This window comes from Populus trichocarpa, chromosome 5, assembly GCF_000002775.5.
Source record: "Populus trichocarpa isolate Nisqually-1 chromosome 5, P.trichocarpa_v4.1, whole genome shotgun sequence".
NCBI lineage: Eukaryota > Viridiplantae > Streptophyta > Magnoliopsida > Malpighiales > Salicaceae > Populus > Populus trichocarpa.
Genome location: NC_037289.2, coordinates 2,044,393 through 2,066,367, shown reverse-complemented (window position 1 = coordinate 2,066,367; position 21,975 = coordinate 2,044,393). Strand labels below are relative to the sequence as shown.

At 36.7% G+C, this 21,975-nt stretch overlaps 4 protein-coding genes and 1 pseudogene across 5 annotated transcripts in view; all 5 read left to right on the top strand.

Annotated features, from left to right (window-relative positions):
* The window catches only part of LOC18098772 (disease resistance protein RPV1), a 46,198-nt gene extending 43,602 nt beyond the window's left edge, over positions 1–2,596 (top strand). Inside the window, exon 6 of the mRNA XM_024601286.2 lies at positions 2,472–2,596. The gene's annotated coding sequence lies outside the window, so the exon portion shown is untranslated. The remainder of the gene's footprint in view (positions 1–2,471) is intronic.
* Positions 1–12,386, top strand: part of LOC18098771 (kinesin-like protein KIN-14S) — a 49,671-nt pseudogene extending 37,285 nt beyond the window's left edge.
* Positions 1–21,975, top strand: part of LOC18098713 (kinesin-like protein KIN-14S) — a 120,756-nt gene that overhangs the window by 12,688 nt on the left and 86,093 nt on the right. The gene's annotated exons all lie outside the window — the stretch shown is intronic.
* On the top strand, positions 737–4,024 carry LOC127905319 (kinesin-like protein KIN-14S). 2 transcript variants are annotated; one of them, XM_052452912.1, is made up of 5 exons: positions 737–1,647; positions 2,478–2,596; positions 2,784–2,880; positions 2,984–3,247; positions 3,348–4,024. In XM_052452912.1, the coding sequence occupies exons 1-5, from the start codon at positions 1,626–1,628 to the stop codon at positions 3,554–3,556; spliced, it is 711 nt and encodes a 236-aa protein (XP_052308872.1). In that variant the 5' UTR covers positions 737–1,625; the 3' UTR covers positions 3,557–4,024. The 2 variants fall into 2 exon arrangements, with proteins under 2 accessions (XP_052308872.1, XP_052308873.1); XM_052452913.1 differs by lacking the exon at positions 2,478–2,596.
* LOC112327596 (probable LRR receptor-like serine/threonine-protein kinase At3g47570) lies at positions 16,126–20,100 on the top strand. Its single transcript, XM_024601785.2, has 2 exons — positions 16,126–19,429; positions 19,595–20,100. Exons 1-2 carry the CDS (start codon positions 16,708–16,710, stop codon positions 19,945–19,947), a joined length of 3,075 nt encoding a protein of 1,024 aa, XP_024457553.1. The 5' UTR covers positions 16,126–16,707; the 3' UTR covers positions 19,948–20,100.

The following is a 21,975-nucleotide window of genomic DNA, read 5'->3' as shown; positions in this document are numbered from 1 at the left end:
AACAACATTGGCGCGTTGAAATCTCTTAAATTGCTTCATCTTAGTGGTTGCTCAGGACTAGCAAGTCTACCAGATAGAATTGACGAGTTAATATCTCTTAAATCGCTTAATCTTAATGGTTGCTCAGGACTAGCAAGTCTACCAGACAGAATTGGCGAGTTGAAATCTCTTGAATGGCTTAATCTTTATGGTTGCTCAAGACTAGCAAGTCTACCAGACAGAATTGTCAAGTTGAAATCTCTTAAATCCCTTAATCTTAATGGTTGCTCAGGACTAGAAAGTTTACCCGACAACATTGGTGGATTGAGATGTCTTACTATGCTTAATCTTAGTGGTTGCTTCAAACTAGCAAGTCTACCTGATAGCATTGGCGCATTGAAATTGCTTTGTACGCTTCACCTTATTGGTTGCTCAGGACTAAAAAGTCTACCGGAAAGCATTGGAGAGTTGAAACGTCTTACTACGCTCGATCTCAGTGGTTGGTTAAAACTAGCAAGTCTTCCAAACAACATCATTGATCTTGAATTTAAAGGACTTGACAAACAGCATTGTTATATGCTGAGTGGATTCTAGAATATAGAAGAAATTGCATCATCCACCTATAAATTGGGTTGCCATGAATTTTTAAATTTGGGAAATTCTCGTGTGTTAAAAACTCCAGAGAGATTAGGCTCTTTGGTGTCGCTAACACAATTAAGATTATCTCAGATTGATTTTGAGAGGATACCTGCAAGCATCAAGCAACTTACTAAGCTAAGTAAACTCTATTTAGATGATTGCAAGCAGCTTCAATGTTTACCAGAGCTTCCATCAACTCTACAAGTTTTAATCGCATCAGGTTGCATCTCTCTAAAATCTGTAGCAAGTATATTCATGCAAGGTGATAGAGAATATAAAGCTGTTTCTCAGGAATTCAATTTCTCTGAATGTCTCCAACTGGATCAGAATTCACACTTTAGAATTATGGGTGCTGCCCATTTACGAATTCGACGCATGGCAACATCATTGTTTTATCAGGTGAATTCTTCCTCCCTCGATCTTGATCTATTTAAAGAAAAAAATCACGATAATTTTTTATATGTATCTCACATTGTCATTCTCTTCGGTGTAGGAATATGCTGGTAATCCATTAAAAGAAGTCCGGTTGTGTATTCCTGGGTCGGAAGTCCTGGAGCGGTTCAGTTATAAAAATAGAGAAGGATCGTCAGTAAAAATCCGGCAACCAGCTCATTGGCATCGTGGTTTCACTTTATGCGCTGTTGTTTCATTTGGCCAAAGCGGGGAAAGGCGTCCCGTTAATATTAAATGTGAATGCCATTTGATAAGCAAAGATGGAACCCAGATTGATCTCAGTTCCTACTACTACGAAATATATGAAGAAAAGGTGAGGAGTTTATGGGGAAGGGAGCATGTGTTCATTTGGAGTGTCCACTCTAAGTGCTTTTTCAAGGAGGCCTCGTTTCAATTCAAATCACCGTGGGGAGCTACTGATGTGGTGGTTGGGTGTGGAGTCCATCCACTGTTTGTCAACGAGCCTGAGCAACCATACCCTAAAATTGATGGAAAATGCTTGACAAACTCTTCATCATCTTGTATTTGAAAGGGCAACTTAATGCTATGGATGCATGGTTTCGCTCGTTGACACTGGTAACTCATCTTCTCCTCTTCTTTTTCTATACAAATATTTATGAAACAACTCAATTAAAATGAAACCAAATAGTCTTATGAATTAGAGATGAAAAGGATATATTTATCAATTGGATCCCATCTATCACATATTATACCAATTAAACCCACCATTAAAATTTATGATATAAATCACATCATTTTAAGGGGTGGTTCTAAATTCGTAATAAAAATAAATAAATAAAATTCAGGTTTGGTAAGTTAACTCAAGTTAATTTTTATTATTTTTAACAGATTTTTTTTCTCAATTTCATCCTTCAACACTAGATTGATTGAGAATTTGGCTTCATATTTGTTTATTTTTTTTCTATGGGGTTATTAAGATCTCAAGATCCAGGTCACAAGTTTTGTGGGTTACCAAAGATGGCTCAAGTTTTTTTGGTCATTTTTTAATTGATTTTTTTATTTTCATCATTTAACATTGAGTTGATTGAGAATTTGAATTCATATTTTTATTTTATTTATTTCTATAGATTCCCGATCTCATAATCCAAGTTTAACAAGTTAACCCGGGTTGAATTGAGATATTTTTTTAATTGATTTTTTTCAATTGAATCTTTCAACATTAGGTTGATTGAGATTTGTAATTTGTAATTTGTTTTTTATAGAATTACTAAGATCTCATTACTCAGGTCGATGGTTAGCTCGATTGCCTCAAGGCTTTTTTTATTGAAATTGTATTTTATATTGAAATTGAGTCAAATTCGGTGCTGTAGAACTGTAGACATTTGTATTTTATATTGAAATTGTTTTGACTCAAAAAGGTTATTTTGATTTTAATGAATTGTCAGGAGAAACTATTAATTCGGAGGAGGAGAGCGTATCTAATAGAATTCGACAAGTTTCCCCATCTCAGGGTCCAAGACTGCCCATTTTGCAGAAAATTATCAATTTAAGTGATAAAATTCAGGTACTTATTTTGAACTTTGGTGGTGTTGGGTATCGTATAGATGACTTGAAAAGACTTGGTTTTAGTTGTAGAATTCAGGCAATTTTAAATTTCGTTGTTTTAGCTAGTAAATTAGGATTTTGCATTATTATGTTGATGGGGGTATTGATTTGTTTTCTTTCTTTGAATTTAATTGTTGTTGTTTCAGAATTTGAAGAAAGAACACTCAAATCTCTCTAATCAAGTAAAGACTGCCAAGGATTCCTTTCTTGGCCCCAATATTTTAGACACCCTTCAAAAACTCGGTGAGTATCCAATAGTGAAACTAATTTATTTCTTCTTTTCATTTTATTTTTTATTTTTTGAGGGGTTTGGTTTTGATAGTTTACTAGTTGAAATATTGGTCAGGTAATGAATATGAACTTCTTAAAAAGAAGTATCTACAAGAGTTGTCTGAGAGGAAGAGGCTTTACAATGAGGTGATTGAGCTTAAAGGGAATATTAGGGTCTTCTGTAGATGCAGACCACTAAATCAAGTCGAAATAACAAATGGTTCGAACTATGTAGTTGAATTTGACTCTTCCCAAGATAATGAGTTGCAGATCATTTCCTCTGATTCTTCCAAAAAGCAATTTAAGTTCGACCATGTTTTTGGGCCTGAGGATAATCAAGGTGATCTGATGTTTTATTTTATGTATTGCTACTGCAGACATCATGTTAAAGATTATTTGTGCAATTGAAGCATCTAATCCTTTGTCTCTATGATATGCAGAGGCTGTTTTTGCACAAACTAAACCAATAGTCGCTTCAGTTTTGGATGGCTACAATGTCTGCATATTCGAATATGGACAAACTGGAACTGGAAAGACGTTTGCTATGGAGGGCAGCCCAGAAAATAGGGGAGTGAACTACAGAACATTGGATGAGTTGTTCTCAAGAGAGAAGTGGCATTATGAGATATGGTCCTTTTTGTTAGTATGATGGAGGTTTACAATGAGAAGATAAGGGAAATTAACTATTGGTTAATACAAACATCATGCGTGTGGCTATTTGACAAGAAAAGTGGATCACGGAAGTTCTGTATCAGCCCAATTTTCATTTGAGCACTCGATAGCAAATGATAATAAATACCTTGCTCCTCTCTAGTGTAGATAAGCATGACATCTAATTGGGTTTAGGGTTTAAAAGATTATGTAAAGACTCCTATTTGGAAGCCCACTGGTATGAAAGATTTATAGTCTAACGTTAAGAAATTGAGTTACATGAATGAAGTTTGATGAAATTTTAGTTTTCTTACATGCATGAAGGTTGGAGATAAAACAAACAGCTGAAGGAACACAAGAAGTCCCAGGACTTGTTGAAACTCGGGTGACTGGCACAGAGGATGTGTGGGATTTACTCAAGTCTGGAAGTCGGGCCAGGTCTCTTGGATCAACCAGCGCTAATGAGCTTAGCAGCCGTTCTCATCGGTAAAAATGAACTCTGCTTTCTTTTCTTGGTTTATTCTTTCTAAGAATATACTTTATGTTATATCACATATAATAGCAAGTAAATAGTTTTTTGGATCTGTGAATCCAAACTATTCAAGAAAATATACTGATTAATTGAAGTGGTAGTACTAATGACCACACCATTGTTGTTCTGTAGTTTGTTGAATTAATTGAAGTGGTAGTACTAATGACCACAACATTCTTGTTCTGTAGTTTGTTGCGAGTAACAGTGAAAGGAGTGAATTTAATAGATGGACAAAAGACAAGAAGTCACCTATGGATGGTCGATTTGGCTGGTAGCGAACGTGTGGGAAAGATTGATGTTGAAGGTGAAAGATTGAAGGAATCGCAATTCATTAATAAATCTCTTTCAGCACTTGGTGATGTTATATCTGCCCTCGCATCTAAAACTGCACTTGGGCTCATGCTTATTTTCTGGGAGTTTACCTGCTTCCTTTGGAAATCTTTCGAAAGACCTCTACTATTTCAATCTTTTGAACAACCGTATAAGAGGAGAGATTCCAGATAGTATTGGAAACTTGAGTGTTGGCCTCGCGACCCTACAACTGCCGTACAATCACTTGGACGGGACAATTCCAGCAACTTTTGGAAAGCTGAAGCTGTTGCAAAGACTATATTTGGGGAGAAACAAGCTCCAAGGTTCCATTCCAGATGAAATGGGGCAGATGGAAAACCTTGGCTTACTTGATCTTGCCAATAATTCCATAACCGGGTCAATCCTTCACTTGGTAACCTCTCACAGCTGAGATACCTTTAACCTTATCTTCAGCTTTCTTCTTTAATGAAGCCTTTATCACAGCTGAGATACCTTTACCCCTATCTTCAGCTTTCTTCTTTAATGAAGCCTTTATCTTCAGCTTTCTTCCTAATGAAGCCTTTATCTATCAAAATTGAACCGCCAAACTTTGCAACATTGTCCATGTTGATCCTCAAACCTCCGATTTGTTCAGTCTTAACAAAAGCTGTAAATTAGCAAATACCATATTTAGAATATTTAAGCTGTATTAATTCCTAAACAATAGCCTATAATATCTCACACACTAAATGTTGAGATATGATTTTCTTGTATATATTCTACAAAGTTTCAATGAAGAATTAAGCTTTTGAGCCTCAATTTGACATAGTATCAGAGCAGAAGATCCTGCTGTAAACCCTATATATATATTTTTTCTCTTCTCCTGTACAATGGAGATAACAGACCCGATATCATCAATTCTTCCTCAAAGTCCCCAGATTCCACTAATTCCACCCCAGAATCCACCTCAAACCAAACACCCAGCTGCTCAGATAGGTATCAAATTGAATGGTACCAATTATGCTATATGGTCTCAAATCATGGAGATGTATATCTCCGGGAGAGATAAATTGGGGTATATCAATGGGGATTTATCCCAACCCACACCCACAGACCCAATGTTCAGACAATGGAGAACCGAAAACTCCATTGTCAAAGGTTGGTTAATCAATTCCATGGAACCCCATTTGATTGGCAACTTCATCAGATTCCCTACCGCCCAATTAGTGTGGGAATCCATTGCTACTACCTATTTTGATGGGTCTGACACTTCTCAAATCTATGAATTGAAAAAGAAAATCACCCAATTGACTCAACATGGAGGAACCCTAGAAAACTACTATAACAATCTCCAAGGATTGTGGAGAGAGATCGATTTTCGGAGACCCAACCCAATGAAATGTGCACAAGACATAGCACAATTCAACCGAATACAACAAGAAGACAGAGTCTATACCTTTTTAGACGGGTTGGATGATCGGCTGGACAATGTGAGAGCCGACGTCCTCCAGTTACCGTCCCTACCCATGGTGGAGCAAGCATATGCTCTTGTCCGGAAGGAAGACTCCAGGCAGTCTGTGATGCTTGGCCACGCTGGAATGGGTCTCATCGCACGACGAGGAGGAGGGCGCCGGGACGAAGGCAGCAACTGACGAAGACAGGCTGAATGTTTTGGGGAAGGGCTGACGGGAGATGATGGGCTGAATAGAAGTGGGCCGGGGGCTGAGAATGCATATGGGCTGGTAATGGGACCGGGCCAATATAAGGGGAATAGAGATGGGCTGCGGCTGGATGGGCTGCGGCTGGACCAATCTGGCCCAAGTAAAAAAATTCTTCCACGGGATTACAGTCAATCCAAGACCCAAATCGGATGCACTCACTGTAATAATTCTAAGCATACTCGTGATACATGCTTTAAATTACATGGATATCCGGATTGGTGGGAGAATTTTAAAACAAAAAAACAGAATGACAGAAGTAACAAAACAGGTCGAGCAGCCTTGGTGAACACTGAACCTACACTTACTCAACCAATGGTAGATTCTCCGAACCTTCTATTTGAGGGACCCTCTACTCTCAGTGATTCAGGTAACTGTGCTATAGCTCTTCTAAGTACAGATCACAATGATTGCAATGATTGGATCATTGACTCCGGCGCTACTGATCATATGACTTATGAAGAGACAGACCTAATTATCACTTCCATACCTAAACGTTCCTGTATTGCTAATGCTAATGGGGTGACATATCCAGTTACTGGAGTAGGGACTGTTGATATCTCTCCATCTATTTCGTTATCCAACACATTACTTGTCCCATCATTGTCCAATAAACTACTGTCAGTTGGACAAGTCACTGAGGAGTTAAATTGTTGTGTACTAATGTATCCAACTTTTTGTATTTTTCAGGATATTCTCACCAAGGAGATAATTGGTCGTGGTACTAAAAGAGGGGGGCTCTACTATGTTGAGGATACGAGCATCGGTAAAGCGAACAGTATGCAAGGAGCGTCAGATACCCGACAGCAATAGATTTGGCTATGGCATGTTCGGTTAGGGCATCTGTCATTCAGTTATCTAAAGTATTTATTTCTGAATTTATTTCAAGATGTGGATTATTTGGATTTTAAGTGTGCTACATGCATTTTTGCTAAACACCATCGTGTTCCATATCCCTTTAGTTCTCCTCGGAGTACTACACCATTTACTATTATACATTCTGATGTTTGGGGACCCTCACCAATTTCTACCCCATATGGGATTCGTTGGTTTGTCACGTTCATTGATGATTGTACTCGCATGACTTGGCTTTATTTGCTGAAAAATAAAAATGAGGTATTCAATATATTTAAGGTGTTTCATGCCATGGTTCAAACTCAATTTGCATGTAAGATTCAGATTCTCCGCACAGATAATGGTAGGGAATATGATAATCATCTCTTCCACCAGTACTTGCAATTACATGGCCTACTTCATGAAACCTCTTGTGTCCAAACACCTCAACAAAATGGCATTGCCGAATGAAAAAATCGGCACATTCTGGAAACTGCTCAGACACTTCTTATTGGTGCAAATATGCCACGTTACCTTTGGAATGAAGCTGTTGTTACTGCAGTATATCTTATGAACATAATGCCTTCAAGAGTACTAAACTTCCGAACACCACTACAAGCTTTGTCCACATACCGACCCCTTCCATCTATATTGATGCTCGCCCCACGGGTATTTGGGAGTGTTGCATTTGTCCATATTCATAAAAATCAGCGCACCAAGCTAGACCCATGTGCCATCCGATGTGTGTTCTTGGGATATGGAACACATCAAAAAGGTTATCTGTGTTATCATCCACCCACTCGGCGCATGTATATTACCATGGATGTCACTTTTTTAGAGTTGGAGTACTATTTTTCCGAACAATTATCCACTTCTCCCTCTCAGGGGGAGCCATCTTTAGAAAGTGAGAAATGGATAAATCTGGAATTTGAAACGACAAAAGCATCTGTGGAGTCACCAGTTCAGTCAACGGAGCTGCCAGTTCAGTCAACAATACACACTCAAGACCCTCCCTCTTTGACAGTACCTGAAGACCAAACTCCTTCAGAGAATATATCTGAGGTAATACAACCAATCCTATCTTCTAATGAAATAAATACTTCTGTTGGATATAAACTCCCTTTTAGGCTTAATCGAGGGAAACCTCCAAAACGGTACTCCCCAGAGTATGCGGCAGAAAATCAAAGATACCCTATTGCTAATCATGTTTCATCCCACAGGTTATCGCAACCTTTGCAAGCTTTTGCCCACCAACTCTCTTCAACACATATTCCTGGAGATATACGGGAAGCACTATCCTCACCAGAATGGTCTCAAGCGATAATGACAGAAATGGAGGCATTAAACAAAAATCACACATGGAGTTTGGTTCCTTTGCCGAAAGGAAAACGAACTGTGGGATGCAGATGGGTGTTCTCTATTAAACATAAAGCAGATGGAACTATTGAAAGATACAAGGCACGATTGGTGGCGAAAGGATTTACCCAAACATATAGTATAGACTACCAAGAGACTTTCTCTCCAGTAGCCAAATTGACCACGGTTCGAGTTCTACTATCCCTAGCAGTTAATCAAGATTGGCCGCTACACCAACTTGATGTGAAGAATGCATTTCTTTATGGAGATCTCGAGGAAGAAGTTTACATGGACATTCCACCCAGATACAACACTAACTCTGCAGAAAAGACAGTGTGCAAGCTACAAAAGGCATTATATGGACTAAAACAGTCACCAAGAGCATGGTTTGGGCGATTTACTTCAGCAATGAAGAAATATGGATTCAAACAGTGCAACTCGGATCATACCTTATTCCTGAAACATAGACAAGGGTATGTAACTGCACTAATAATTTATGTGGATGATATGATAATTACAGGAGATGATACAAAAGAGATTTCTCGGCTCTAGAAGAATTTGGCATCTGAATTTGAAATGAAGGATCTTGGGGGGCTGAAATATTTTCTGGGAGTTGAGGTGGCAAGGTCAACAAGAAACATTTTCCTTTCACAAAGGAAATACGTATTAGACCTGTTATCAGAAACTGGTATGTTAGATTGTAAACCAGTTGACACTCCAATAGTGCAGAATCATGGCTTAAAAGACTGTGCAGATCAAACACCTACCAACAAGGAGAGATATCAACGATTAGTTGGGAAACTAATATACTTGTCCCATACACGACCAGATATAACTTAAGCAGTAAGTGTGGTAAGTCAGTTTATGCATAATCCGAGTGAAGATCATATGAATGCAGTAATCCGAATCCTTAGGTATCTGAAATCATCTCCAGGAAAAGGCCTTATGTTGTCAAAAAATCAACATCTGAACATTGAAGGGTATACGGATGCTGATTGGGCAGGAAACATTACTGACAGACGATCTACTTCGGGCTACTTTACATTTGTTGGAGGAAATCTGGTTTCATGGAGAAGCAAAAAACAGAAGGTGGTAGCATTATCCAGTGCAGAGGCTGAATTTCGAGGCATGACCAAAGGAATATGTGAAATGCTATGGCTACGAGAATTGCTCATTGAAGTTGGCTATCCTCCAATTGACGCAATAAGACTCTTCTGTGACAACAAAGCGGCGATAGCACTAGCACACAACCCAGTACAACATGATCGAACAAAACATGTGGAAGTAGATCGTCACTTCATCAAGGAAAAACTAGAGGCCAAAATAATTCAGATTCCATTTGTGAAGACCGAAGACCAACTAGCAGATATTTTGACAAAGGCAGTGTCAAGCAGGACATTCCACAATTCACTTGACAAGTTGGGAGTTGATGATATCTACTCACCAACTTGAGGGGGAGTGTTAACAAAAGCTGTAAATTAGCAAATACCATATTTAGAATATTTAAGCTGTATTAATTCCTAAACAATAGCCTATAATATCTCACACACTAAATGCTGAGATATAATTTTCTTGTATATATTCTACAAAATTTCAATGAAGAATTAAGCTTTTGAGCCTCAATTTGACATTTTTAATCTGCTTTCTAATTTTCTTCGAACAAGACCTGTAATTGTCCATGTTATTAAATATCTACCGCACGTTCTAACCAGCTATAATTTAAATATCTGTCATATCATTATTCAAAACTTTATTTTTTTTATTATTAGTTTTTTGATAAGAAATATTTGGCATGCCACTCTCTCATCAATTATTTAAGATATGATAAGAAATATATGTTAAAACCCATGACTCAAAACTTGCTCCACGTCAAAACCCAAGCCACCAGTAAGAGAAAAGTAGTAAATTTTTTTTAAAAAAACAATGGTTTTACATACATATAGGATCTTTCATTCAAGCAGAAAAAGAACACACTTCTATTTTGGGTTTAAGAAAAAAACAAAAAAAAATTCTGGCGATCCAGTTAAAACTCGTGACTCGAATCTTGCTCCAGGTTGAAACCCAACCCGGACTAAAAACTATGCATCATATGTTAGGAGAAAAGTACTAAATTCTTCAGTGGAAACTTTAATCATGGTCTAGCAAGGTTGTCTGGAAAAAGATTCCGGAAGACCACCAGTATCCACAAGGAAATCACTGCTTGGCTGTGTTCAAAAATCAAAAGGGCACTCAGCGCGTCAAGCATCCGCGTACACGACGCTTTAACTCCTTTTGGCCGGTGGGACATCCTACTTTTTGACTAATTTATACACCCAGCTAGCGTTTAACACAAGATAGAGCTCTGCATCAATAATTCTAAGGTTTATGTAGGTATAGAAATTTAGGTGTTTTTATTTAGGCTTGATGATGGAAAATTTGAAAATTTCCCCTCCCTTTTTTTCTTGTTACCTGCCGGCCATAGATGAGAGAAGGAATGGATATTTATAGTTTCATTTCTTCTTAATTCTATTTTGGCCACATCTTTCCTTTTTTTTTTTTAACCCTTTTTTTTCAAAACTAATAAGTTTTTTTTTTATCATCATCATTATTAATTTAATTTTTTTATTATTATTTTGTATTATAATAAAATTTAAAATTATTATAAACCTCCCTCATTTTGTATACTTTATTCTCGGGCTTCACACTCTGTCTTTACAGCAATCCCTTCAACCCGAAACTAACATTCCAAACAATAAGCAACTTGGTTATGAATCCAACGTGGTAGGGCTAAACTGATATCCCTTTCGCTGATCCTTTTTAACCAGAACCAAAATCTAACGTGGTTAGGCTAAACTGAGATCCCGTTCGCTGATCCCCTTTAACCAGAACCAAAATCCAGTGTGGTTGGGTTAAACTGAGATCCCTTTTGCTGATCCCCTTTAACCAGAACCAAAATCTAGTGTGGTTGCATTGTAACGGGTGACCTACTCAAAAAAAGGAATGATCTCATTGTAATGGGTGACCTACCCAGATAAGAAAATATGGAGAATTGGTCGCATTGTAATAGGTGACCTACTCAAAAGAAAAAGAAAGAGTGGTCTCATTGTAATGGGTGACCTACCCAGATAAGAAAACATGAAGAATTGATCGCATTGTAATGCGTGACCTACCCAAAAGAAAAAAAAAGAGTGGTTTCATTGTAATGAGTGACCTATCCAAAAAATAACGAGGGCTCGAAGGCGTACTCGACAGGAGGTGAGGTTAGAAAACGCATTACCTAAGAGATGGTGGAGTAACGATCTGCGAAAATGTTTGAAAACAAATGCATTATGATCAATATACCACTGTGGGGAACTGCTGATGTGGTGGTTCAGTGTGGAGTCCATCTACTGTTTGTCCAAGACTGCTGATGAATCCTCTGTTATTTCTCTTCCTAGGACCATAATTGGGTCTTAGCCTTCTTGAGTTTTTCACCTGTGCCATTCAAAGAATTTGCATGGTGTCCATGTTCATGTGTTCAAAGAGCCCCTGCCTTAATTTATGCTTCTTCGGCTGGAACTGTACAGGCGACGTCTCAAGGTTTGTCTACTATCCAGTGATCAGATTTTTTAGTGGCTTTGGTCACTGTGAGCTAGCTCTTATAAAAAAGCAGCAAGGCAAATAGATGATGCATAAAATTTTACTGATGCATTACAGGCTCTTTGAATTGATTTAACAAGCAAATAAAGCCACAGTTGTGGTTTACTTCTTATGTCTTATCATGATTAATCTGTTCTTGCATTGATTCTGCAGTGTCTTCAGCCGAGGCAGACTTGCTGTATTCACTTGTCGTTAAAGCTAGGTTCGAGAACAATCGATTCCAGAAGCCAAGGAAGCAACCAGAGACTTCAAGCAAACATGTTGATTGGTTTTGATATTGAAACACCCAGTACATTCGTATTGACATTTTCACTTTCAGATTTTGTGTTCTGCTCAGGACTCAAAACTCAACACTAAACATGTGAGATTTTCTGATATCGTTCAATTGTACATCTCAACTCCTTGAATTATGTATCCTTTAAGTTCTCTGAATGATGTGTCCCCTACTTCCTTGAGTGACATTAAGGATTTGTATGGTATATTTGCAGTTTTTCGATGCTTTAACTCATCTTGGCCAGTGGGACATCCTACTTTTTGACTAATTTATACACCCAGCTAGCGTTTAACACAAGACATGATAGAGGAGATAAGAAAATGATTGCTATTATGGACAATCTTCCTCTCCAGTCTCTGTCTCAACTAAAAATAGTTGAAGCAAAAGTCATGTTAATTCCCAGTAATCCAATCAACTTCTTTCGAGTTCTCCTAATTATTGAAGACACACTTTAAATTTAATTAATATTATTGTTTTTAAGTATCAACAATTATTGTTTTTTATCTGTTCGTAAACAATAATATAGCAAAGGCTAGAGTGTGAGTGGATGTATCGCAACCTGTCAATAACTTCAAGCCACAAAATCTTAATTTAAACCAAAACGCAACATCTTATATTATTTAAGACTCAATCGTAAAAGGACATGTTAATTAGTAACGAGATTAAAGAGTGTCAATGTTGTTAAAGGACACGTACAATTAAAGCTCATTTTCAAGCTCACGATATACTTTTTGAGAGGTAGCTACCCACGAGTTTGACCTACCAACCAGATGGCCATACTCCTTGACGTGCCTAATCAGTCATAAATAATGTAGTTTTTAATTTAAAATGATAAATTATGAGGAAATTTTGAAAATAAAATAAAAGGTAAATAAAAATTTAAAATAATTTAAAATATGTGATCAATTCATAAGAAAAAAAAAAGAATGGTATAAAACAGTGTTGTTGTAAACTTCAATTAAAAATCAATAAATTTTAATATATATGAAACAACAATAAGTCTTTAAATGAACTAAATAATAAAGAGATAAAGTAAATATATTTTGGAATAAAAAAATAATTCTAAAAATTTAGTAGAGTTTTTTTTTTAAATGCATTTATTTTTCATTTTCATTAATTAATATTGGATTCATTGAGAATTAGATTTCATAATTCATTTCGGTTTGTTTTCTATGAAGATATCCTGATCTCATGACTCGAGTCACAGGTTTGGTTGGTTAACTCAAGTTGACTCGAGTTGTTTTTTCATGTTTTTTGTTAATTGTTTTTTTTTTACAATTTAAATTTTTAACATTGAGTTGATTGGGAATTGAGTTTTCTAATTTTGATCTAACCAGCAGTTTTTTATTCTTTTTTTAATAGATTTTTTTTCTCAATTTTATTGATTGAGAATTTGGCTTCATATTTTTTTATTTGTTTTCTATGGGATTATCATGGTCTTAAGATCCAGGTCACAAGTTTTGTTGGTTAACAAATTGGTTGGCTCAAGTTTTTTTGGGTCCTTTTTTAATTGATTTTGTTTTTTTTTTTATCCTTCAACATTAGGTTGATTGAGAATTTGACTTCATATTTTTATTTTATTTTTTTCTATAGATTTATTCCGGTCTCATAATCCGAGTTTGACAAGTTAACTCGGGTTGACTTAGGATATTTTTTAATTGATTTTTTTCAATTGAATCCTTCAATATTAGGTTGATTGAAAATTATACTTTGTAATTTTTTTTTTATAGGGTTACCATGGTTTCATGACCCGAGTCGACGATTAGCTCGGTTGCCTCGAGATTTTTTATTTTCTTTTTAAATGCATTTGTTTTTCAATTCCATCCATTAATATTGGGTTAATTGGGAATTAGGTTTCATAATTAATTTCAGTTTGTTTTCTATAAAGATATCCTAACCTCATGACTCGAGTCACAGGTTTGGTCGGTTAACTCGGGTTTACTAGAGTTGTTTTTTCAGATTTTTTGTTAATTGTTTTTTTTTACAATTTTTTTTTCAATATTAGATTTATTAGGAATTGAGTTTTCTAATTTTGATCTAACCAGTAGTGCAGCACGGGCAATTATCTAGTATTAACTTTAAACTAAAAGAGGAGAGGTTTTTACTGTACCCTTCATCACTAAGTACTATTCATTGGAATAATGATTTGCTTCTTTTTTTCTATGTTTTTTTTTCAATCAATGCTTTTTTTTTAATTTCATCCTTTAATATTAGATTATTTTTTAATTGAGTTATTTCACTTTCATGATACAGATTACTGGTCTAACGGGTTATAACCCGGTTGACTCAATTTTTTTCTTCAATTTCATCCTTTAATATTGGGTTGATCTGAAATTAGACATGATTTGTTTTGTTAACTTTCTATTGTGTTACTTTAGCCTCATGGCCGGAGAATCGTGCTTAACGAGTTAACCCGAGTTGACTCGAATAGTTTTTTATGTTTTTTTTAATTATTGTTTTTTTCAATTTTATCTTTCAATACTAAGTTGGTTGGAAATTGATTTTTATATATAAAAAAATTATTTGCTTTTTATAGAGACATCAAGGTTGCAGGTTTTGGTATTTTAACACTGGTGAAATCGAGTCATTTTTATTTTCTTTCTAGAGGGTTATCTTGGTCTCATGGCTCGGGTTACGGATCCTTCAATATTGAATTTGCTTTTTATTGGTTTGTCCTCGCATATGACTTGAGTTAATGGTTTGATAGGTTAACCTAATTGACTTAGTTTGTTTGGCAGGCTTTATGATTTATTTTGGTTTGCTTTTTATTAGGTTATCTCAATCTCATGATCCGAAAATAGTGTTTAACGAGTTAACCCAAGTTGACTTGGCTTATTTTTTATGTCATTTTTTAATTAATTTTTTTTATAAACTTAATCATTCAACATTGAGTTCGACAGGAGTGATTGATAATTAAGCTTCATAATTTGTTTTGATTTGCTCTTTATGATGTTATCTAAGTCTTATGATTAAAGTCATGGATTTGGCAGGTTAATCTAAATTAAATCAGGTTATTTTTTTAAGTTCTTTCTATTATGTTATCTCAATCTGATGCCCCGGGTCATGGGTTTTGTTGATTGTCTCGGGTCGTTTTTTATCTTGTTTTTTTAATCTCATCCTTCAACATTATGTTGATTGGTGATTGAAATTTGTAATTTGTTTAGATTTATTTTCCATTGCGTTATCTCGGTCTTATGACCCGGATCGCGAGTTTGACAGGTTAACTCGGATATTGTTTTTAGATCTTTTTTTAATTGATTTTTTTTTCAACTTCATCCTTTAATATTGAATGAATTAGGAGTTAAACCTCATAATTTACTTTGATTTGCTTTCTACACGGTTGTGGTTTACTTCTTATGTCTTATCATTAACTTGTTCTTGCATTGATTCTGCAGTGTCTTGGAGGTGCCTTACGATTGTGCAGCTGAGGCAGACTTGCTGTATTCCCTTATCGTTAAAGCTAGGTTCTAGAACAATCGATTCCAGAAGCCAAAGAAGCAGCCAAAGATTTCAAGCAAACATGTTGATTGGTTTTGATATTGAAACACCCAGTACATTCGTATTGACATTTTCACTTTCAGATTTTGTGTTCTGCTCAGGACTCAAAACTCAACACTAAATATGAAGGATTTGTATGGTATATTTGCAGATCAGGCATGCCAAAGTTCCATCTTTTTGTTCTTTAATTTGGGGATGTATGGTTTGTACTCCTCTATTAACTTTATGTTCATTGTGAATGAAACCAAAGTACAGTATAAAAACTCTATTTTCATGACTATGGTAAGTATCTTCTGTCCAAAGGAAGGTGTCATGTCATGTATATTTCAAATTACCTGTCGAGGTTCAGACAGTTAAAATCTTATGCATCTGCATTTCTACACTGGAAATTATCACTCTAAGTTCTAAAGTCTAATTTCCACTGATATAGACCGATATCAAACAGGTGGGAAAAGAGGATTAAGGAGTAGTGTATCCTTTAAGTTCTCTGAATGATGTGTCCCCTGCTTCCTTGAGTGACATGAAGGATTTGTATGCTATCTTTGCAGTTGAATATGTCAAAAACTATGGTGAGAAACTTCTGTCAGAAGAAGTCTGTCATGTATCTTGTGCATCTGCATTTCTACACTGGAAATTATTTACTCTTAAGATCAAAAGTCTAATATGAAATGGAAATAATAAATTGTGGACCACTGGTGGGAAAAGAGGATTGGGGAGTGAAGACCATAGAATACTTATCTAGATTACTGTGGAAGTAAAGTGATGTGGTTGTCAATGACAATGGACAAAGTATGATAGCTTCACGTAATTATCATCGCCAAGAAAGTAGGAAAAAAGCATCCACTTCAAGAATTTAATGTGCTCTGCTAGGGTAGGTGGTTTGACTAATTCTTCTTGCCACATATCAAGTTAAGATTACCTTACAGTCTTGGAAAAAATGCAGCAGAAGTGCAAACAGAATCACTTTTTTGTTCACATCAAGAAACGTTTTGTTCCAGAATCTCTGCTAAGAAAGAACAATAGAGAGGATGGCACACAATCAAAACTGCAACATGGCTGTGCCAGTGTTCTGTCTCATCTTTTTTCTCATGCCAGGAGCATCGGCATTTGTTTGCAATTTTACTGATTGTGAAGCTCTTCTCAAATTCAAGGCAGGCATAACAAGTGATCCGGAAGGATACGTCAAGGATTGGAATGAAGCCAATCCTTTCTGTAACTGGACCGGAGTTACATGCCACCAATCTCTCCAAAACCGGGTTATAGATCTTGAGATCATAGACATGCGCTTAGAAGGAAGTATATCGCCATTTCTATCCAATCTTTCTCTTCTCACCAAGCTTTCCTTGCAGGGTAATAATTTCCGTGAAGAAATCCCAACTACCTTGGGAGCTCTCTCACGGTTAGAATATCTGAATATGAATGAAAATCAGCTCTCTGGTGCCTTTCCAGCTTCACTACATGGCTGTCAAAGCTTGAAATTTCTAGACTTGTCTGTTAACAACCTATCTGGGGTCATTCCTGAAGAACTAGGATGGATGAAGAAGCTGAGTTTTTTAGCTCTCTCTGTAAACAACCTCACTGGGGTCATTCCGGCCTTTTTGTCAAACCTGACAGAATTGACACAGCTACAACTGGCTGTGAACTACTTTACTGGGCAAATCCCTGTGGAGCTTGGAGTTTTGAGCAGGCTTGAGATTTTGTATTTGCACACGAACTTTCTTGAGGGAACAATACCTGAATCACTAAGTAATTGCACTGCATTGCGAGCAATTTCATTGATTGGGAATCGATTATCCGGGGAAATCCCTTCAGAAATGGGGAACAAGCTCCAAAACTTGCGGATGTTGAATTTTTATGGCAACAATATTTCTGGTAGGATTCCAGTGACATTCTCAAATCTTTCACAGATAACACTGCTTGATTTGAGTATCAATTACTTGGAGGGTGAAGTTCCCGAGGAACTGGGGAAGTTGAAGAACCTTGAGATTCTTTACCTCCATAGCAACAACCTGGTTAGCAATTCTTCTCTCAGTTTTCTTACTGCTCTCACAAACTGTTCATTTATGAAGAAACTGCACTTGGGCTCCTGTTTATTTTCGGGGAGTTTACCTGCTTCCATTGGAAATCTTTCCAAAGACCTCTACTATTTCAATCTTTTGAATAACCGTATAAGAGGAGAGATTCCAGATAGTATTGGAAACTTGAGTGGCCTCGTGACCCTACAACTGTGGTACAATCACCTGGACGGGACAATTCCAGCAACTTTTGGAAAGCTGAAGCTGTTGCAAAGACTATATTTGGGGAGAAACAAGCTACAAGGTTCCATTCCAGATGAAATGGGGCAGATGGAAAACCTTGGCTTACTTGATCTTGCCAATAATTCCATAACCGGGTCAATCCCTAGTTCACTTGGTAACCTCTCACAGTTGAGATACCTTTACCTATCTCAGAACAGCTTATCAGGAAATATTCCCATCAAACTCAGCCAGTGCTCTCTCATGATGCAGCTGGATTTATCTTTTAACAGCTTGCAGGGGCCTCTTCCACCAGAAATTGGAGTTTTTGCTAACTTGGGGCTGTCCCTCAACCTTTCAAATAACAATCTAGACGGGGAAATTCCAGCAACTATTGGAAATCTGGTATCTGTACAAGCTATTGACTTATCGGTGAACAGATTTTCTGGCATTATACCAAGTTCAGTTGGAAGTTGTACGGCTTTGGAGTACTTGAACCTATCCAAGAACATGATTCAAGGTACAATTCCAGAGTCATTGAAACAAATTGCATATTTAAAAGTACTGGATTTGGCTTTTAATCAATTAACAGGCAGCGTTCCAATCTGGCTAGCCAATGACTCAGTGATGAAGAATTTCAACCTGTCGTATAATAGATTAACTGGAGAAGTTTCAAGTATGGGAAAGTTTAAAAATCTTAGTGGAAGCACATTGATAGGAAATGCAGGCCTGTGTGGTGGTTCTGCGCTAACGGGACTCCAGCCATGTGCAGTTCAAAAGAAAAGGAGGAAGTTATGGAAATGGACCTATTACTTGTTCGCAATTACTATTAGCTGCTTTTTACTGCTCTTGGTATATGTCGTGGTCCGTGTTAGACGATTCTTTAAAAAGAAAACTGATGCAGAATCTGAAGAGGCAATTCTGATGGCTTTCAGAGGACGAAATTTCACTCAAAGAGAGCTCGAAATTGCAACGGACGGGTTCAGTGATGCCAAACTCTTGGGGAGAGGAAGCTTTGGGTCAGTTTATAAAGCTTGGATTGATGATAGAATATCTTTTGTCGCGGTTAAGGTTCTAAATGAAGACAGCAGGCGGTGTTACAAAAGCCTAAAAAGGGAGTGCCAAATACTGTCAGGAATTAAGCATCGGAATCTGGTTCATATGATGGGATCAATCTGGAATTCACAGTTCAAGGCTCTCATCCTTGAGTTTGTAGGTAATGGAAACTTGGAACAGCATCTTTATCCTGAGTCCGAGGGAGGAAACTGTCGATTGACGTTGAGTGAAAGATTAGGAATAGCAATAGATATTGCAAATGCCTTGGAGTATCTTCAATTGGGTTGCTCAACTCAAGTTGTGCACTGTGATCTGAAACCACAAAATGTTCTTATTGATGATGATATGGTGGCCCGTGTTGCGGACTTTGGAATTGGAAAGGTCTTTTTTGCTGATAAACCAGCTGAATATTCTTCTACAGCAAGTGGCCTGCGAGGATCTGTTGGCTATATCCCTCCAGGTATGCATATGGTTGGTTTGTGTTAGTGTTTCGCTGCCCTCCTCTAAATTCTTCGGCATGAAAGATCGCATGTTCCATTCACCTTGCAGTGCATTAAGATCATTTGACCAAAATGATTATTTTCTTTTTTCATTTTGCTAACAGTGCTTTGTTGCTTGTAAACAGAATATGGACAGAGTAATGAAGTATCAGTTAGAGGAGACGTATACAGCTTCGGTATCATGCTGCTGGAATTGATAACAAGGCAAAGACCAACAGGAGAAATGTTCACAGACGGGCTTGATCTAAGGAAGTGGGTGGGTGCCGCAACCCCTCATCATATTTTGGATGTGGTAGACATGTCATTGAAGCGAGAGGCACATTCAAGTGGTGCAATAGAGAAGCTAAAGCAATGCTGTGTTCATGTGGTCGATGCAGGAATGATGTGCACAGAAGAGAATCCACAAAGCCGTCCTTCCATATCTTTGATCTCCAGAGAGCTCCAAAACCTTTGGAAACAGATGGAATTTGGGAAATGAAGCATGGTGTAGCTAAATAAATAACGGTGATGATTATGTCAGTGAAAAATTAGATGTTGAATGAGTTTGGTGAGATGTTATCAGATAATCAGCCTGCACTTGCACATATAAGATGTTTGAGGCATAGCTATCAAGGTTTACATCGTTTATTTCTCTTCCTTGCTTGCTTTAACAAAAATAATATTTATGTTATGCTTTTGCGGCTTCATCGTCGAGAAACTGAAGTTGAGGAATTTAGAGCTCCACCTGGAAACATTTATGGGGTTTTAAAAAAATTGATATTTCTCTATAATCAGCACAAGGCGAGTTGAGAAGTAAATTGATTAATACAATTAACCGAATTGACTCTCAAACTTTTATTTTACTCTAATTAAGTCCCTCATTGTATTAATTAAACTAATCCAATGTTCAAACAAGTCCCTAAGACTTATTAATTCTTCCACTTTTAGCCAAATTAACTTCCAACCTTATTACTCTTTCATTTTAGCACCTGATTAAGCCCATCCAAAGTACAATTAGGTCCTTGGATTCTTTGATTTTTGCTATTGGGCCCCATCTTCAGCTTTCTTCTTAATGAAGCCTTTATCTATCAAAATTGGACCGCTAAACTTTACAACCTTATTCATGTTGGTCCTCAAACTTTTAATTTATTCGGCCTTGATCACATTTTCAGTCTGTTTTCTAAATTTCTTCAAGAAGACCTCAAATTATCGATCCACCTATCAACTATAAATTAAATATTTGTCCAATCATGATTCAAAGCTTTATTTTATTTTTTTTATTGTTCCTTTTTTTAATTCAGAATTGGGTGAAGACACAGATGGTTGCATGCAAACTGTAATCCTGCCGTCCTCTATGGAATGTGATCTAGCAATAGTGTGACTAAAATCCAAAATTTGCCATAACGTGAGTATGATCAAAACTTTTAGTAGTTATTGCAAGTTTTCCTAAAAAATGTTTGATGGTTTTGTTTTTATAATGTGTTCTTCTCTCTCTCTCTCTCTATGGAATTGGTCTCTTTCTTGCTGCTTAGGAAAAATGGAAAAGGTGAAGGAAAAGAAACAAAAACTGATTTTGAGTGATCAAGTTCTCAATGGGATCACTGTTCCACAAGAACAGTGCTCTCTCTGCCACCTGCAAAGCATCAGTTCCATAAACTGATTTTAACAAAGGAAAGAGCAAAGAATAGAAGCTATCATCTCAACAAGTTTTTCAGTGAAAAACTAAACCCTGGTGACACACAGGCCTTGCTCCAGATCGAACACCGAGTCTGGATTAAAAACTCTGAATCATATGTGAAGAGAAAAGTAGTAAATTCTTCAGTCGAAACTTCAATCATGGTCTAAAAAGGGTTGTTTGGAAAAAGATTCCGGAAGACCACCAGGAAATTACTGCTTGGTTGTGTTCAAAAATCAAAAGGGCACACAGCAAGTCAAGCGTCCTGTAATGCTTTAACTCTTTTTGGCCAGTGGGATTTGCTACTTTTTAACTAATTTATACACCCAACGTAAAAATGATTGCTACTTAGCGGTGAGGAAAAGTTGCTACTATCAACTTTTCCTCTGCGCTAAGTCAAGAAAAAGGAAAAGAAGATAGATGACTAATCTTTTGGAATTGAGGTTGATTTTTGTTAATTTTTCTTAAAATTTGGATTTGTTTAGTGTTGTTAAAATTTAGATTTGTTCGGTGTTTTAGAATTATGTCAAAATAATTTTAAAAAAAATAAAAAAATATATTATTTTAATATATTTTCAAATAAACACTTTAAAAATCAAACTTTAAATGATTCCAGAATTTCCGTGGCTTATTGTGGCTTACTAAATGAGATATTGAGATGTAAGGACTGTTTCTGAATTTGTACCTACAGATAAATCTCTCGATAGATTCCAAGAAACCCTCCAATACTGCGCTTGAAATAAAGATGATGAGAGGATCAATGTGAACTCCCCCCCTTAATTGTGAGTTGGCTAGCCCTTAAATATAACTGGTAGACTTTCTTCCTGGACGTCCATTAATTTTTCTATTGCT

Excerpts from the sequence above, each read along its gene's own strand:
- LOC112327596 (XM_024601785.2), top strand. The coding sequence starts at position 16,708 with ATGGCACACAATCAAAACTGCAACATGGCTGTGCCAGTGTTCTGTCTC. Across the intron at positions 19,430-19,594 it reads TGTTGGCTATATCCCTCCAG|AATATGGACAGAGTAATGAA; the intron begins GTATGCATATGG and ends GCTTGTAAACAG.
- LOC127905319 (XM_052452912.1), top strand. The coding sequence starts at position 1,626 with ATGGTTTCGCTCGTTGACACTG. Across the intron at positions 2,597-2,783 it reads ATTTAAGTGATAAAATTCAG|AATTTGAAGAAAGAACACTC; the intron begins GTACTTATTTTG and ends TTGTTGTTTCAG. Across the intron at positions 2,881-2,983 it reads AGACACCCTTCAAAAACTCG|GTAATGAATATGAACTTCTT; the intron begins GTGAGTATCCAA and ends AATATTGGTCAG.